This window comes from Sarcophilus harrisii, chromosome 1 (genome assembly GCF_902635505.1).
Source record: "Sarcophilus harrisii chromosome 1, mSarHar1.11, whole genome shotgun sequence".
NCBI classification, from domain to species: domain Eukaryota; kingdom Metazoa; phylum Chordata; class Mammalia; order Dasyuromorphia; family Dasyuridae; genus Sarcophilus; species Sarcophilus harrisii.
In genome coordinates this window covers 119,699,782-119,718,984 of record NC_045426.1, presented here as the reverse complement: position 1 = coordinate 119,718,984, position 19,203 = coordinate 119,699,782, and the positions used below count along the sequence as shown (strand labels likewise).

Genomic DNA, 19,203 nt, shown 5'->3' with positions numbered 1-19,203 from the left:
GAAATTTGCTGCCTATTGGAGCTTAACTACTTACCGCTTATTGGCTACAAAGAGCACTTTCCCTGAGAGAGTTTCCCCTTCCTTGGCAAAAAGAGGCGTCTGAAGGAGGCAGCGCACCTGATACCAGTGAGTCAGGGGCTCTGTTGGGGCTGTGGACAGCCAGACTGTGACTCTGTCAAGCCAAAAAAGAAAGAAAGGGTCAGTGGAATTCTAGTTTTCTGGTAAAACTCTTTATTTCCTCAGAAAAAGCCAACAATCTTCTAGCTTGGACTCCTAGGGTCACTTCTATTTTCTTTATGTAGGAGTGATGACCTCACATTCTTAAATTATAGAATCTTGTCTGTGTGACTTCTCTGGGTCTCACTTTCCTCATCTGTAAAATGGGGAGGTAGAGCTTCCATTACGGCTTCTATAATTTCTTGGAGATATGGAGCTATGAGTCTATGATATAGAGTAGAGGTCAAACAACCAGCCCACTTGCCTGTTTTGGTATAGCTTACCAGTTGGGAATGAATGGACTTTATGTTTTAAAATTTGAAGCTGAAATGTGCTCCTTTCCCAAGCGCTCTACTTTAAAAGAGAGATCATAGGGTTAAGTGAAAGGTGAAGCATCTTGTCAAAAGTCAGGTAGTGAGTAGCACATCCAGGAAAGTAATTTAACCTTTTGGGAGTCTTAGTCTCCTCTGTCATAAAATGGTGTGTGTGTGTGTGTGTGGGGGGGGGGTTCAGACTAGATGGCATGTAAGGTCTTTTATTCTATTATTCTATGATCCTTCCCTTAACTCTTGTAGTTTTAGAATAATACAAGGAGCAAAATGATCACCTCAGTATTGTTCAGACAGGTAGATGGGATCTGGAAGAAGATGGAAGAATCCATTGCTATTTTTAAGCCCCTAATGATATGATTCTCCAGGTTTTCTTTCTCCTAATTCAGCTCTTTCCACTATGCTGCATCATCTTCCAGATTCCCCCCCGGTACCCAGGGATGGTAGAATAGATCCCACACAAAGGGCCAGGTTTTCGAACAGATGAATGATTAGAACTATCCAAAACTGGAAAGCTATACCCTATTAGAATAAGTAGCTGCACACATTTAATAAGCAATTAAGGGTTCTTGCAAGGGAAATGAAAACTGCATTATAGTGAGATGGGGGAAACATTGTGGCTAGAAAGTTACAGGAAAATAGCTTTAATCTTCCAGCAAGCATCAAAGTCCCAGTCCCTGGAGGTCTTCAGTTGGAGACTGGATAAACACTATTGGGGATGGCAGGAAGGACTTTCCATTGCTGGTACAGATCTCTGAATTCTCTCCTGCGCTGAAATTTCTGTTCTGTAACTGTGCTAAAAACTGGAGGAGTCTAGGGCTAAGACATGCACTTAACAGATGTTCTTGTGGTGTGTGCATATTTGCATATGTGTGAGTAGGTATTCTGGACTGGTGGAATCATTGTACTTCAAGAAGAATGGGAAGAAGCTTGGAGGAGAGGAAGAAGTGAGGGAAGAAGAGTGAAACACCTTCTTTATTTGCTTTCATGACACAGCATGTGCCTGCACTGACCACAGATATGTAGAGAACCCAGGGTTACCTCCATCCTAGGCTGAGGAACTGGAGGGGGGGTTAATTTCTGGGAGGGGTTACACAAGATGTAAGGATAAATGAAGATCTGGCAATCCAAGCCAGGAGGCTAGCTTTCTTACTTACTTAAACAAGGTAGATATAAGCATATATCCAAGCCAAAAAGGAAGTCTGCAGAAGTATCATACCCTGCCACAAGCAGTAGTTAGGACAAAAGGAACGGGCATTTATTAAGTGCGTACTCTGGCAAACACTGTGTAGAATGCTTTTTTGATCCTCAAAACTTCCCTGTAAGGTAGGTATACACATTTCATCTGCAATTAAAGACTTTGGCCTGGGAAACTAGGATCTGTGCATTAGAGTGTGGAGAAAAGAGTGAGCAACTTTATATTTCCAAACATGTGAATCTGCACTAAGACTGGTCGGAATTAAAATCAGGTTATTGAGGTTGTATTTACCAGGGAGGGAAAAGTGGGGAGAAAATTCAGACCTATGATTTCATTGGTATGGGGAACTCCAGGTGTGGAACTATCATTTACTGACATCAATCACTAACTTTTCTACAACCCGTAGTTTTCTAGAGTTGCCTGGAATGATTAAGAAGTGACTTGTCCAGGGTCACAAAGCTAGTATGTGACACAGTCACATATTTTTTGACTTCAAGGTCAATATATGTCATCCTATCTCTTATATTAGAAAAAGGGGCAAAAGAATTGGTTATAGCCTAGTAGGTCTGTGGAAACATTCCCAGATCACAACCATCATAAAGTCACTGTTTTCAAAACTTTTAATTTTTAAAGTTAGAAATGACAGGATCAAATGAGGTGCTCTTTGCATCCTGACAACTCTATTAAAAAAAGAGTTCAAAGAGCAACTGCTCTAGTCTTGGAGCTGAGAGTTTGAGTGGGGGAAGTCTGAGCTCTGCCACTTACTAGCTCTGTGACCTTAGGCAAACTGCTGGACTTTCAGAATCTAAGCTTCTTCAATTATAAAAAACGGAGATAATACTTGCATTGTCTACCTTGATGGGTTAGTGTGGTGAGGAAAGCACACTGGAAACCTTAAAAGGTTTTAAAAATGTATATTATTACTATCATTATTACTATTATTATACATACAGTGATCCAACAAATGCCACATCAAACCAAAAGGCCAGGCCATGGATGAGACCAGATTGCATCATATGAAACATGAAGGGAATTTCCACTCTGTAGGAAAAGAATAAGATAGCCTTCTGAGGACACAAAATAAGACAAACTTGAACAAAGCACTTTACAAATAGTTTATCTGATCTTTAGAATACCTCTAAGAGTTAGGTGCTATTATTATTCCCATTTTAAAGATGGTAAAACTGAGGCAGACAGAGGGGAAGTGATTTGGATTTAAACTTGGGATATTCCTCCTGATTCTAGATCCAGTGTTCTAACCACTGAGAAACCTAACTGCCCCAAATCCTCCTCTCTGCAACTATCACTGATGACTCCTCGTTCTACCATCTGGAGCCAGGTAGGACAGATTTAATTTATCTCCTTCACATTTAATTTGTCTCCTTCATGATAGCCCTTCAACTACACCTTAAAGGGATTTTCAAGCTAAGCTCAGGACTAAGGTTCTTCATCCGCAGAAAGTGAGAAGGTTGGTCTCAAGCCCTAGAGAGGGTAAGTTATTTGTCCTAAGTCACACGATGGGCAGAGCCTGGACTGGAATCCAGACTTTCTGATTCCCAATCCAATACTCTTCCCATTTTATTAATGCTAATTTGCTAAGATTCCACTGGCTTTTATTCCTAGATTGCTTTTCCTATAGTGATGAGCCTTGTACTTTCTCTCTCAGCATGCCTTGATTAATTAACTGACTTATAATGACAGATGTTGGGGAAGAACTAACTTCTACATTAAAAGTACCCCAAGGATCACAGAATTATGCCATGTAGAACACTGAAGATTGTATTAGAATGACCACAAAACTTGGAGGCGGTGATGTCAGGAGTCTGAAGGAATGGCTTGGTTTTCAAGGAGATGGCGACTCAGTGACAGACTATGGTTCTTTTGCCTTTATCCATACATGGTCCATATGATTCAGCTCATCCAAATACAAGTCAAGTGTCTCTGAATTGGAACAATTTCAATCTTTTCTCTGCTTAATTCAAACCAGCTCATCCTTGCTTTTGTTTTGATGCAAAACAGTAACCCTGAAATCCACCCAGTTTCCCATTCATCTTTATAGTCAGAGAATACAGAGAGTAAAGTCATTATCAAGAAAATCTACTCTCATTATGGTCAAGAAGAATGATAGCCATTTCTTTGAGGGCCAAAACAAGAACAGTGGTATATTCCTAAAGCAACAAGATGGATGAGGGAAGTGTGTCTCGTTCTCTAACTAAGGCCATGGAGGAACATCAGTATCAGAATGCCATCATTAATCTTCTCTTGTTCAGGAAGGTGATTTAACTGCTGGGAAATTTTTCATAAGACTTTTGCAGGAATGGTCTTGATTTATGAACCAGGGTTGGACAGTAGAAAATACACAGGTTTTGGGATCAGAAGACTTGAGGTTCTGATCCTGATTTCACTATTTAAAACTCAGATGGTTTTGAGCATGTCATAATTACCCAGAGCTCAGTTTCTCCATGTGTAAAATGAGACTAATGATGTTTATCTGCTCCAGTCCAGTTCCCAAGAGGAATCTCTTCATTTTGAGAGTAATTTATACATCCTCCACTTGAAGACTTCTAGTGAAGGGAAACTCAATAAAACTGAAGGCAGCCAATTCTATTTTCTGATTATCTTGAATTGGTAGAAAGTCTTTCCTTAAACAATATTAATAATAGTAACAACTGCATTTATGTAGTGCTTTAAGGTTTGCAAAGCACTTTACAATACATTATTTGATTTTTAGAACAACACTAGGAGTTAGGTGATATTATTACTTCCATTTTAAAGAAAATGAAACTGAAGCAGAGGGGAAGTGACTTGCCCAAGGTCTGAAGCTGGATTTAAGAATCAGGTATTCCTGATTTTAGATCCTGTGTTCTAGCTGCTGAGAATCTAACTGCCCCAAATCATCTCTGCAACTGTCACTGGTTGCAACTCCTGGTTTTAACCATATGAAGCCAGGGAAGACAGGTTTTAATTTATCTCCTTCATGATAGCCCTGCAAGTACTTGAAGATACTGACCTATTTCCCCTGTATTTTTCTTCTTTTCCAGGTTAAATAGTCTCAGTTCTTTAAACAATATGTCTAATATTTAGTCCCCTCACTGTCCTGTTCATTCTCTGATGGACATAATCCAGTTTTTCAATATGCATCCAAAAATGAGGTGCTCAGAACTGAATATAATACTCTGGATTTTGTCCAGCTTACCTTGACTATTTCTGAAGGCTATATTGAGTACAAAAATAAGATGTCTATGACAGCAATTACTAAGCTGTCATGTGCCGTGACAATATACAGTATTAATTATTATTTTATCAAGTAAAAAGTTCAGCTCATGGTCAAGATTTCTCTAAATCCTAGGTCTGGTTCTGCCTATAAATCTGAGGCCCAAGAATTCAGAGAGCAGAGTTCTGAACCCTTTTTGCATCCTGGATCCTGTTCATCACCTGGTAAAGCTTTTCCTTTCTGGGAATAATGCATAAAATAAAATATATAAGATCATAACAGAAATATTATATTGAAATAAAGATTTTTTTTTGCATCCAAGTTCATTGACCTTGAAATCTATTCTTGGTTAAGAAACCTTACACTATATAGACTTATTCAAGAGGTTTGTATACTATCTACCTGCTTTTTTTTTTTTACCCAGAGAAAATTTATCTTTTACCAAGCATCAATATGTATTGGGTTAATTTCATCTTTATGGAATCTTAAGTTATAAAAGCAATTTTTAAGTTAAAACTTAAGCTATAAATAATACATTGTGAATTCTTTATACTTAATATAATAATCCAGACCTAATAATTGTATAGTACTTGACAATTTATTAATTGCTTTCATAGTTATCTCATTTTTGAGATACTTCCTGGTATTCCATGAGGTGCTTTGTAGGAAACAATAGTTTTCCAAAGCAAACTGAAATACATTGGGACCTTCTCCCACTTTAGGCTTATCTCCCCCAAAACAGAAAAGAGATGCTCTCCAGGGTATCTTCCATTTCTATAGTCTATGATTTCATATCTCAGCTTGCTACACTGTGGAATTCCAATCTCTTACTTCTTGTGTAACTCTGGGAAGATCACAAACTTTCTGTCTGTTAGCTTGCCCTCTGAAAACATGTTTAATAATATTGACTAGCCTTTTAGAAGTAAAACAATTATGAGTGACCATATAGGAAACTTATCACCTTCCAGCAAAATAAAACCAAACCCAGTTCAACTTTTAAAAATTTCTCCAACTTTATATATGTATGATCAGACCCCCTATATGACCTCAGCCTAATTTTTCTATGGACTGTGAGGTAGCATTCAATGCTCAGATTTATTTTTTTGGGGGGAATGTTGGGTTTGGGGTAGGATTATAACAATGAAAGAACAGCAACAATAATTTATACTGACCTGTGCAAGTCTTCCTCTTTGGCTTCAATAAAATTGACAGTATATTTAATTGTCTGAGCCATCAAAATTCTAATATCAAATGTATCCTGTGGAAAATAATCATGGATGTTTACATTTTGTCAAGAAAAACTGAAGAAAAGACAAATTATGTTTATTTTCATCCAGAGTACTGATCACTATGGAGTTATGAGGCACCAGATCTAGATTCAATTTCAAATCCTTAAGTAAACAAAACAAAACAAAAACCTTATATGGGAGAGACTTAATTACATTCATTTATTCATTTAATAAACATTTAATTAAGTGTCTTCTTTGTCAGGAGATAGGAAGTCTAAATAAGATATGGCACCTGACTTCTTGGGACATGTATTCCAGTAAGGGGATGTGACTCATGAATAGATATGGGTAACAAAGCATGATAATGCAATGGACCTCCACAGAATCCTATTCCAATGACTTCTGTTGGTATAGTGGTAACTGTAAGCTTTTGAAGATTATGTCAGAGAAAAGTATATCCTAGTAGATAGTGGGTATTATTTTGGAAAAGCTTTGTGTATAGTTCCAGGTCTTTCATTTGCTTTCCAAGAACTATGCCAGCTAAGTTCAGATAGGCTGTGGAGCTTATCCACCAGTACATACATACATATATATATATATATATATATATATCTGTATCTTGGAGAAGTACTGTAAGCCGACAATGAACGAGGCCCAGAATTAAAAAGAAAGAGGGGAATGGGATGGATTGCCTTTATAGAATTCCCTAATTATTTTTTGAAAGAGACACAATTTTTTTAGGTAATAGTCAATTCAGTTAGTATTTATTGAAAGCCTACTGAATTTTAAGTACTGTGCTAGTTACTGGGAATAAAAGGACAAAAATAAAAGTCTCATTCCTCAAGGAGCTTACATTTTAACTAATAGAAACAACATTCACACAGGTTAAATAAATGCAAAATATATGCAAAGACAATACAAAGCTATTTCATATGGAAGAATATTCATAATATGGGAGGAGTATGGATCAGAAAAGGCTTGTATAGGACATGGTATCTGAGTTGAGCCTTGAGAGGAGACCAGGGGACTGTAACAGGTAGAGGTTATGGGGAATAGAGAGCTTTTCTAGCATAAGGGTCAGTCTGTGTATATTTACAGAGGTAAGAGATGGAATGCTATTTTTGGAGAACAGTAAATAGGCCAGTTTAGATGGAAGGAAAAATATGAAAAGGGGAGGAATATGAAATCAGTTTGGAAATTGAACTGGAATAATAAGGTGAAAAAAGTTTGTACAAGGTAATAATGTTAGGAAAAAGAAGACAGATATAATAAATATTTGGAGGTAGAATTCATGAGACTTAACAGTTTAGGGAAAACAATAACTTAAGTTTCAATTTCCTTAGGTGTAAACTACAGATAATACTTGTACTATCTGCACATTACAGGTTGAGTGTGAAAAAAAATCATTTGTAAACCCCACAGTGCTATATGGATATGACCAATGACCGATAATAGCAACAACATTAACAATAATAAAACTAAGTTCTTGTAACTTTTTCTTTATACTAGGCCACAGCAAACAGAAGAATTTCCCCAGACTCTACCTTTTTATACTTTATAGAAGAAAGATAAATTAATTATTTCAGTTATCTATTCTCCTAAATCAATTTTTCTCTTTCCAAATGACAATCTTATTGGTATGAGCTATGTGTTTGTAGTGGCAGACACAATTGCCCAACAGAAGTTTTTGTTTCCTCAGTTTTCCCAGCTGGCATGGGAGCCAAGAAAAACATATTGGAGTTGAAAAGTGTTGAGTGTGAGTAGTTTAATGAGACAAAGTCAAGAAATTGACCAGGGAAATTCTGGTGAAGCTCAATGAGTCTTGTTTTATGTTGAGTAAAATGCGAGAGACATAAGTCTAAAGGCATTCTAAGACAAAAACAAAGACCTGAAATTTGTTTTCCTTTATTAGTATTATTATTTTTTACAAAAGGCTACAAAGTCTATGGCTTAAACTGGCAATTCAAGCTTGTGGCTGTCATTTCTGCTTCAATATAATGTAATTCCTAAAGGACTGAGATGTTTTCGTTTCATTTCTTTACCCCTAGAGCCTTGTACAAAGGGCATGCTTAATAAATGGTTGGTGAATTGACTTGGATCATAGAACTGGCATTTTGTCATTTATGTTGACTTGATTGTGCTTTAGTTGCCCATTTAATCCATTTCTACTGGGTGCTTGTAAACTCTATGTAGGTGATACAGATGAAATAGATGGCTGTCTATGTACTAGAATTTTGAAAGCACTGAAAAGCCCCCTCCACATCCCTAAGAGCCACCTCACTTTACCCTAGTATCTTGTATTTAAGAATTGGTTGTTCAGTTTAACTAAGGCATGCTTCCAGAAGGCCATGGTTAAGTGAACAATAAGGGTCTTATATTTTTAAATGATTTTAAACAAATATTACATGAGAGAGAATCCTTTTTTTTAGCTAGTAATACTTTAGCATGAATTGTATATCAGTTTCCTGGAAAAGAGAAAGGCCTTCCTTTTAGAAATAAGGCATAGAACAGGTTGTTTTAATTATGGGTTGGAAGGCTGGTTTGGGAAAGGGTTGGAGCAAGGGATTCTCTCCAGGGAGGGCAAAGGTCTGAGTGTTCTCTCACATTTATAGGTCCTGGGCAACATGGGATCATTAGGGTGTGATGGGACAAGGAAAGGAATACCATAAGGGAGCCAGGATTCCTTCATTTATAATGTCTGCCTAGCATTCATGGTATCTAATCAATTCTTGTTGATAAAAGGGAAGAAATCAAAGGAGAGAAGAAATTGCACAAAAACTGAACTATCAGCAGTAGGAATTCCTTTCTGATGCCGATAAAGAAATGCTTGGAGACTGTATGTTAGGAAGGAAACAAGATATGCTTTCTAGGCAAATCTAGACAGTGTAGAATAAGAGAGGGCAAGAATACACGACAGAGGAAGACATCTATCAATGGGGCAGAGTTCAACTACTGCTGATGGAACCAGCTAGTTGGGCCATATAATGAGAAACATGAGGAATTTTGCTGATATTGGTGATATCATATGACCTTAGATTGCTGAAAGACATTATTGGCATTAGTACTGGTGAGAGTGCATGACTATTGGATCCTGTCCAATTCAACAATCCTTTGCTAAATGATTACTATTATTAAATGACTTGGGCTACAAAGATAAAATGAAAAATTACTAGAATTGAGAAATGAATACCATAGTGGGCAGAGTGGCCTGGCAGAACTTGACCGATAAAGGATCCACAAAATGAATCTGTCCCAGAGTTTATGAAGGAATTTGGAAGGGTAGTATTTGGTATTGGATGTAGTATTCCTCAATGTTTCTCCCCAAATGTCCTTCAGCAACTTGAAGTGATAGGCCTGGGACACTGGACTCCAGGTTTCCATGCTACATGTTATGGAGGGGCAAAAATTTAGTGAATAGACATCCACTGCCCATAAGGTTTCTCCTCCAGATGTTCTTCTTTTACCCTTTTTCCTCCACAGGACCATTCTACTCTGGTTGACTCATGGCTTACACCTTACCCATTGTGGACTCATGCTTTACTGTTAAAAAAACTCTCAACATTTTTGAATTTTTCAAACAATATTCCTTCTATTTGTTACAAATATTCCTAGGTTTCCACATTTGCAAAAACTTTTCTTTCCCATTCTGCTTGTCACATATCTTTATTTACCTTCACTCACAAATAAACTTTTTTAAAAGCTTGCTTAGTCTGGATACCTCAATTTTTTTACTCCTTTCTCTTCTCAATTTATTGCAAAAGGATCTCAACCTTTACCTCATTATTAAAGCTACTCATTTGATCAGCTTAATGCAATAACATCTTTACTGGTCTTTTTTCCTTCACTTTCTATATCCTTCAATTCATTTCATCCTTACTATTCCTTTCAGGAACACACTAGGCTCTTAATAAGTACTTGTTCAATGAATGAATGAAGGTTGGCCCTACTGGATCTTCATGGACTAATCTCGCCAGCCTAATATTTGACTTCACTTCAGATCAAAACAATAGAGTTGTGGTAAGTAGTAAGGAAAGTACAAAGTTAAGAGAAGACATGTTTAGCTCTTGCTGTCTTGGAACTTACAATCTAGTGGGTGCCATGGTACAATGCTTTGGAGGCATAAATCACTGCTCAAAATCCAGCTGTGATGTTTACTATCTCTGTGATCTTGTACAAGTCACTTTTTTCTGAACCTTAGTTTTCCCACGGATACAATTAGAGCATTTCACCCTCTTCTTAGAATGGATACATGGAAATTGTGTTTGGCTTGACTGTTTTTTCTTTGTTACAAAGGACAGTTCAATTTTAAGAGGATAGAACTGGGGAAGGAGGAAAATTTTCCAGAAATGTACTGCAGAAATGAAAGATATAAATATTTTTTAAAATTATGGAATTGGGCAAGATCATCTCTACTGTATCTTTCAGCTATAAATCCTATGATGAATGACATGTGCACAAATAACCAAATTACACAATACAACACCAAAATCTATTAGAGAGCTGCAAAACATATGAGGTCTCATAGGGCAGAGGTAATTTTTGAGAGTGTTGGAGAAATCAGAAATGTTTTCCTGGAGGAGATAACATTTGAATGTTAGGCAAGAAAGGAAGAAAGTGTATTTCCCACATTGGGAACAATGAGCAAAATTGCTCTCTGAGAACCACAACTATAAGTTTGGGACTCCTCAAGAGAAAAAAAAGGCTCTCTGGTCGCAATCAATATCATTTTCTGCAGATAGATGGACAGCCCACTGAACATGAAGACCAAATTATATGCTGATATAGTTTTGAAATAAAACCTTTAACTATTATTAGCATCCTTGAATATGTTTCTCTATTTATATAAGGAAGAACACTTGTACAGCATTATTGAGATAGGTCATTGTCTCAAATTATTATCAAAAAGGGCTAGAACAAATGATTTTCCTTTCCATCTCCATCTCCAAAAGTTATGGTAAGGATGTCAAGGCCCATAAAGAGAGAATACACTTACTACAATTGGCTGTCTGAAATATTCATCCAAGGCTGCACCACGGAGGCTGGAAAGATTGACCCCATAGAAACTCTGCTGGTACCTAGAATGAACAACACAGGGTATGATTTTGAGGGGAGAGACTCAGGGTATATCCTAATCCTCTCTGAAAGTCCTAGGGATATAATGGAATAGCAGTCTGTAAATAGTAGATTTTACACTATGACTTCTAAATGTCTTTCAGGGAACTCTGATAATATGGTGGGCTACATGGGCAGAAAATGACTTTATCTGGTGGTCTGTGGGGTTAATTTGTACCTTTGGTGCTTTGAAGTCCAAGGGTGCATAAGAAAGCTCTACCTGAGGGTTTAGCACAATGAGACCTGTCAATACTGCACATGATTGAAGTTAAGGGTTTTTGGAAACTGGGAAAAATAATGTAAAATGGGGAAAAACATATTTAGGCAGGCTAATGGGGGAAGTCTCTCAGGGCATGCAGGGTTTCTAGTGCTAATTACTGATTAAATCATATTAGGAAAGCAGCTACCCATATATCATTACCACTCTTGTATGTAATGACATGTAATCAAATACCATGAAACAACATAACACAGTGGATAAGGTGCCATCTTTAAGAGTCAGAAAAACCTAGATTTAAGTCTTATTTATTTATTTATTGGTGAGGCACTTGGAATTAAGTGACTTGCCCAGGGTCACATAGCCATTAAATATTAAGTGTCTGAAGCCACATTTGAAGTCAGGTCTTTCTTACTCCAGGGCCAGTGCTCTATCCACTGTGCTATCTAGCTGCCTCCCAAGTCTTATTTTTGAATGTACATTAGGTTGCTATTAAGGAAAATCACTTAATCTTCTCAAGATAACACTTTTAAGACTATAATTTACAAATAAGTTATATTAGTGAAGAAAATCTGCACATTGGGGATATCCCACTTCTCGCACTAACAATGGTCTGATAAAAAATAATACACACATTCTATTATAAATAAAATAATATGCAATAATATATTGAATTGAGTTTTAAAAGAAAGTTAAGAAATAACAATACATATTAAATAATAAGCATAAATAAATGTATGTTGCATATTGTATATATGTATATACAGACATATTAATGCTTTGAGCTTTATCATCTATTATGTGACTTTTCTGCTCTGATATATTTTATGACTCTCCCCTGAGAATACCTAAATTGTTGCCATAAACTTATCCTTTTAGTTTTTGAAAGGATTTGCCCCTGGAAATTTTGCAGCAAATTCAGTTTAATTGTTATTTTTAGCATATTTTTAGTTAGCATTGTTTGGCGCTACAGTTCAGCAAACAAGGTACAATACTGGCAAATTTGTCATAAATGGTACATCTGTGAAGGCACTGCATGTGTCAATTTGGAGGTTAAAATTGACAAATCTATAACATGAAGAACATTACAAAAATTAGCTTTTTATTCAAAATTTTAAATATTATAACTGTTTCTATCTCAACAATATCCTTCACATCCATTTTCCTTTTCGTTTCTCACATTCTCTACTCACATTCACTAGATCCCCCAGTTCAGACCCCTCATCACCTTTCACAGACTATTATAACAATATAATTGGTGTCTCTGCCTTAAGTCTCTCCCTAAATGTGTAAAGTGATTTTCATAAAGTCATTGCCCATTCGATAAACTCCAGTGGCACCCTATTACCTTTATGATCACAGATAACTCTTCTGTTTGGCTTTTAAAGTTCTTCACACCCTGGCTTCTCATAGGTGGCAGTTAATTCCCCCAACTAGAGCTCTCTAAAGATGAGCTTATACCCAGTCTCAGTTTTTCCCATGATGATAGCTCACAGATGACAGTTAACTTCAGTCTTCTTCAGGAAAATAGCAGTTCAAACTTAGTAGTCTAATAATAAAGACTCTTTCTGGTATCACAGTTAACTGGGAGATACTCAAGATTCTCAACCCTCTTAAAGATAGAATAACAAGAGCCATTGTCTCTATGGGAACATTAATTAAGTTGATATTATATCTGCATTTATTTTATATGTGTGTGTGTGTGTGTGTGTGTGTGTGTGTGTGTGTATGTGTGTGTGCGCGCATAAAAAATGTTATTTCTCTTGATAAGCTCTTTGAAGGAAGAGGTTATTTCCTGCATTTGGGCCCCCAAGATTTGGTTTAATGCCTGGAGTTTTTTTTTTTTCTAATTGTGTTTGGGCCTTTCATGATCCCATTTTGGAGTGGTTTGCCATTTCCTTCTCTAGCTCACTTAATTGAAGAGGAAACCGAGGTAAACAAGGTTAAGTGTCTGAGATTAGATTTGAACTCATAAAGATGAGTGTTCCTGATTCCAGGCCAGGCATTGTATCTATTACACCATTTAGCTTCCCCCCCCCCCCGGAATTTAGTAGGTGACTAATACATGAATATTTACTAATTGTAATGGTGAAAGCCTAGTTAAGTATGGAGAATTCTATCACTAATATGTTGACCAATAGATGATTAATTCTTTGTAGACAGAAATCGATAAATTAATTAAGGGGTTCTCTGAATGTGAGAATAATGAAAAAAATTGATGTATTATTAGAGGAAATAAAACACATTAATATTGACATTTTTATTATGAAATAAACTAGAAGCCTAAATAAGAGAAGACTAAATAGACAACAAAGCCTGCAGGTTCTTAATTGAATAAAGGGATTTGTGGAGGGTGTTTCATTATGAGTTCAAAAGCAGCAAGAAATAATTTTGTTATGATTCATCATCTTGCCTCAGAGAATGTATGATGAGCATTAACAAAGAGAAACCATGAAGGTATCTGTAGCTTATGTGCTAATATTTATATATTGCAAAAGATTAAATGGTGAGTTTCCAAACTTTGGTATTCCCTCTGAATTTGATGTAAAGGTGATTATGGTGAGGGCAGTGAAAAATAACTTAGGATCAGGAAATGAGAGAGGCTATATGTAATACAGAACCTCCATATCTACATATTACAAATACTTTAAGAATAAAGTTGTAAGGCATTGGCCAAGGCAATCATCAGTTTCACAAAAAACAAAATTCACTATCTTAATCTTAATAGAATCTCTCAATCGAGTAGAAATGATTGGTTCCCAATGTGGGAATCACTTGTGGGGATCAATGTGGGAAAAGAGTCCATTTAGACCATCAACTTTTTAGAACCAGAAGAGACTTTTATATGAACTCTTAATATTCAGGGAGGATTTATAGCAGAACATGGACAATAGTCACACAGAGTGGGAAGGGGAATGGGTTGTGATTTGTACTATCAGAAGAACTCTCACAGATGTGATCACACATCCCTGTCAAATATAAGGATGAATGGACAATGGGAGAAGCCACAGAAAAAATAGTAACTTCTAAATGATTATAGTGGGAAAAGCATTGGTTTCAAGTCAGAGGATCTTGGGTTCAAATCATAGCTTTGAAAGTTACTTGGGCAAGCAATTTTTCCTCTCTGGCCCCAATTTCTTCATCTGTATTTCTAAGATTTTTTTTGCCAGCTTTAAATCCTATGATGATATTTCCTCATAAAATGAAATTCAGGGCTGCCACCCCCAACTTCTGTTAGGATGGATTTTTTTTTCTGATTTATTCCCACAACAAATGTGTCTCAGGCATCCCGGAGCAATGCCAGCTCACATCTGCTTTGATTATCTTAGGCTGTACTTCATGCAGAGATGCACAATTTCTAAGAACTTGAAACTTGGCTCTCCTGGCACCCTCTTTCTATTCAGGCAATGGCTCTTTCCCCACAATTCTCTTCTTGGTCCCAGGGGAGTTGCACGTTTGTAACATCACCAGTATTGCTGTTGCCATGCTTCAATTCTAATGGCATGAGCACACAGTGACCTGATCTCTCTGTGTCTCTCTGTCTCTCTCTCTCTCTGCATGAAGTACAGCCTAAGATATCAAAAGTACTTCTCTAAAAATTTGGAAGCTATAGTCCTTTAATGAATTCTGTTTTTTCCTCAGTGAGCAAAACCAAGATTCCAGAAAAAAGGTTTTCGCCATATTCTTTTCTTTCTTTTTTTAATTAAAGCTTTTTTATTTTCAAAACATATGCATGGATAATTTTTCAACATCGACCCTTATAAAATCTTGTGGTCCAAATTTTCCCCTTCTTTCCCACCTCCTCCCCAGATGGCCAATAATCCAATATATGTTAAATGTGCGATATGCTTTTCATAGACTATCATAAAATGTCAGAACCAGAAGTGACCCAGTAGATTGTCTCTTAACTTGAGATCTACAGATCTAATTTGTGGATAGATTTCATGGAGTTTATGAACTTGGATGGGAAAATTTTAAAAAATTGTCATTAACCTCTAAGTGAAAATTAGTATTTCTTTCTAAAAAAAGAGAGATTATTATGAGGTGTCCATAAGCTTCAGATTGACATGATTTGAAAAAAATTAAGAACTTCTAAGGGCTTCTAAGTCTTTGCCCCTTAGACACTCAGAAGTCAAGAAACTTAATTTTCACAAATCACTGATGTTATAGGTACTTTTGTTTTCCTTATTGGTATTTGTATGAGTCCAAAGGTTGCTTGGGCTTTAAGCTGAAAGATTTTTAAAAGAATAATACCACTTTTTCTGTCCACAGTATATCATTGAACATCTGTCCCTTCCTTGATCATAGCCCACAAATATTTCCTTTTAAGAGGTAACCAAGAACAATTATTCCATTCTTAAAGGATTCTTAACTTCAGTTATCCCTATGGAGATGATGATCACATGAATTTATATCTAGCCCTACTCTCTGTCTTTCTCTCTCTCTGTTTCTTCTATCTGTTTCTGTCTATCTGTCTTTTTCCCTCCCTCCCTGACTTCCTCCCTGCTTTCCTCCCTCCCTCCTTCTCTTTCCTTCTGTCTTCCTCCCTTTCCCTCCCTCTTTCCCCCTCTCTCTCTCCCTCCCTCCCCTTCTCTAATTCTATATCATCAGTGCCTGCTGGGCATTTTTAACCATTTGAAAGTGATCTCAAACTCAATGTGTCCAAAACAGAATTTTTCTTTGCCCAAATGCCTGCCCTTTGCCCCAACTACCGTATTTCACAAAAGGGTAGCACTGTCTTTTTGGTCACTCAGCTTCACAAACTCAGGAGTCATCTTTGACCCTTTACTCTCACCCCCATGTCTAATCTGTTATTAAGTCTTGTCAGTGCATCATTTATCTCCTTCTCAGTACCACTCACATGGTCACCACCAAAATTCAAACCCCTTATCATCTTATCTGGAGTATTGCAAGTCTCCTAATTGGCTTCCCTGCTTCAGGTCTCTCACCTCTCTAATGTATCTTCTGTGTTCATGGCAAAATGATCTTCTTAAAGCACAGACGTGGCTATGCTATCTCCTCTACTCAAGAAACTCTCCAGCTCCAGAACCTAGAATGATGTCTGTAATATTTATTGCTTAATAAATGTTTATTGATTCATTTAACCTTTTACTTTTAATGACACCAAGGCGCTATAATACAACTCAGTTTTCTGGCACAAATGACTGTAAAAGTCCATAGCAGATCTATTCTTCATTACTTTTTTTTTGGAGGCAATTGGGGTTAAGTGACTTGCCCAGGGTCACACAGCCAGGAACTGTTAAGTGTCTGAGACCAGATTTGAACTTAGGTCCTACTGACTTCTAGGCTATCCACTGCTCCACTTAGCTGTCCCCTTAGCCTTTTTGGGGAAAGGAAACCTGGAACGGCGATTTTATTATTTTAGAGTATTACTCAATGTGGAAATTTCTCACCTCAATGTAGATCAGCACCTAGTCAGCCAGTTACTGTCTAAACTTAGAGTTTAAGTGACTTGTCCAAAATTATGCAGCCAAAATGTGGAGGTAGGACTTCAACTCAAAGCTTCTTGAGGTGCCTCTTTACCCATTATGGCATACTGCCTCTTTCCTTCCATTTTAAAGGCATTTTTTATAAATAGGATTCATTTCTTTGATAATTTCCCCAAGGTTAAAAAGAGCTTTCTATGTGCCAAGAACCATAATTGGCACTGTGGACGTGAAATATGATAAATGGAACTGAACAATCCTTTTATTTCCAGATGAAGCCTATGAAACAGCTAAGATTCAAAAGTAGATTCAGAAGATTTTTCATGGGTAATGTCATCATGACCTCAAACAATGATATATCAGCAAAGAAATGTTAAACAATGCTCAGTCATGAAGAATTTTTTTTTGGTAGAAAGAAAAGGGCTTATGCTGGCAGTTCAATACCAGATCTTTGCCCTCAGAAATTACAGAAGAGTCATTCTTACTGTTCCTGAACTTAATTATTAAGGTTATGCAAGGAAATAGTGGAGAGAATTTGACACATCATTTCAAGTTTGCAGAAGGGAAATCTAGGAAATGTTGATGTGCTGGCTAGAATGATATTAACAAGAAGTTCTTTATCTTTCATGGGCAAAAAGATGACAAATCCCTGTCCTACAGATATGGATTTAAAAATAGTTTGGAGAGATCAACCAATGCCTGGTATAGGACTATTATAGACAAAACTGTTGCTCAAAATTGTCTGGATTTAATATTGATTCTGAAAATTTAAGGAAAATATTTGAATATTTTTTGCCATACCAAATATTCAATCTTCAAGGTACACAGAATGAAAATTTATCTATATATAAAGGCCTGGATACAATTACAATCATATGGAAATCAGATGGGGTACATATTATTGTCCTCTGTGCTATAGGAAGTGTGTTAAGGATTTTTCAGGAAGACTAGAAAAGATAAATTTACATTCTTAAATTTTTATTCAACTATAAAAAAGAAACTGATAATAATAATAACTAACATTTATACACTGCTTTTTAAGTTTGCAAAATGCTTTACAAATATTCCCATTTCATGCTTGTAACAACTTTGGGAGGTAAGTTCTATTATTATCTCATTTCACAGATGAGGAAACCAAGGCAGAAGGAAGTTAAATGTTCTACCTAGGCTTATACAGTTACTAAGTGTTAGATGAAGATATGGATCTTTGTGATTCCAGGTCCAATGCTCTATTTTCACTGTACCCCCTACTTGTAGATTTTTAAAAGCCAATCTCTGTAATTATGTGTAGAATTCTGAATATAAAGGAATGAAAGCAGGAGAGTGATATACCCCAGAATTATTTCTATCTAAAACTTTCTGAAAAAGATGAGAAGACAGAATAACTCACATATTACAGAATTATTAAATCTGAGTATGGGAAGGAATCTCAGATGACATTGAGTCCCATCTGAATTGGAGTAAGAATCCCCTCTATAATACACTGAAAGTGATTGGTCCTCTATTTTTTGCTTAAAGAGCTACTAACTGGGAGAATCTAGAAAAGCTTCATGTGAAGAGGTGAATTTGTATTAAGTCTTGAAAGAAGAAAAGGATTCTTAAAAGGAATGTCAGACAACTGAGGTGGGACACACAGGAGTGATTTAACCTCATTATACCTCGACACCTTTATATTTTACACAGTGCTTTTCCTTACAATCTTCCTAAAGAGTTAATGTGAGTATTATTAGTATATTGTATAGAAGGTGAAAATATAAGGGTTAGAGAATCTAAGGAACCTTACCAAAATCACTTAACTGCTAAGTGTCTGAGATGAGATTTAAATCTAAGTCTTTTGATTCTAAATTAAATATTTTTGTTTTTATCATTTGATTATTCACTAAAGGCAATGATTGCCCTCAGGAGTCTACATCTGATCGGAGTGGAGGGATGTGATATATATTAAAATATACATGGCACAAAGTAGAATGTGATAACATCAAGGGAGAAATGAAGACATTTAAAGGCATTTTCATGAGGGAAGAGTTCATTTCTTAGTAGGGCATCTTTGCAAATGCCCTGGAGGAGCTGACACCTGAGCTGTGCTTTGAAGGAGCAATATTTCAAAAGCAGACAAGAGTTGGATACAAAAGAAAGAATACAAATGCTTGCTTTTCTTTTTGCATTACCAGCACTTAATATTGAAAGAAATTGCTAGTTTGAATTTACCTCTGGGTTCTGAGTATGGCAGGATAATTAAAT

At 36.5% G+C, this 19,203-nt stretch overlaps 1 protein-coding gene across 3 annotated transcripts in view; it reads right to left on the bottom strand.

Annotated features, from left to right (window-relative positions):
* Nucleotides 1-19,203, bottom strand: part of LOC100925499 (histone-arginine methyltransferase CARM1-like) — a 233,559-nt gene that overhangs the window by 13,155 nt on the left and 201,201 nt on the right. For all 3 annotated transcript variants that reach the window (XM_031962269.1, XM_031962264.1, XM_031962277.1), the window contains exons 8-11: nt 11,180-11,261; nt 6,130-6,215; nt 2,695-2,784; nt 35-172 (exon numbers count right to left, since the gene is read on the bottom strand). In XM_031962269.1, coding sequence (XP_031818129.1) covers nt 35-172; nt 2,695-2,784; nt 6,130-6,215; nt 11,180-11,261 — 396 coding nt within the window. The remainder of the gene's footprint in view (nt 1-34; nt 173-2,694; nt 2,785-6,129; nt 6,216-11,179; nt 11,262-19,203) is intronic.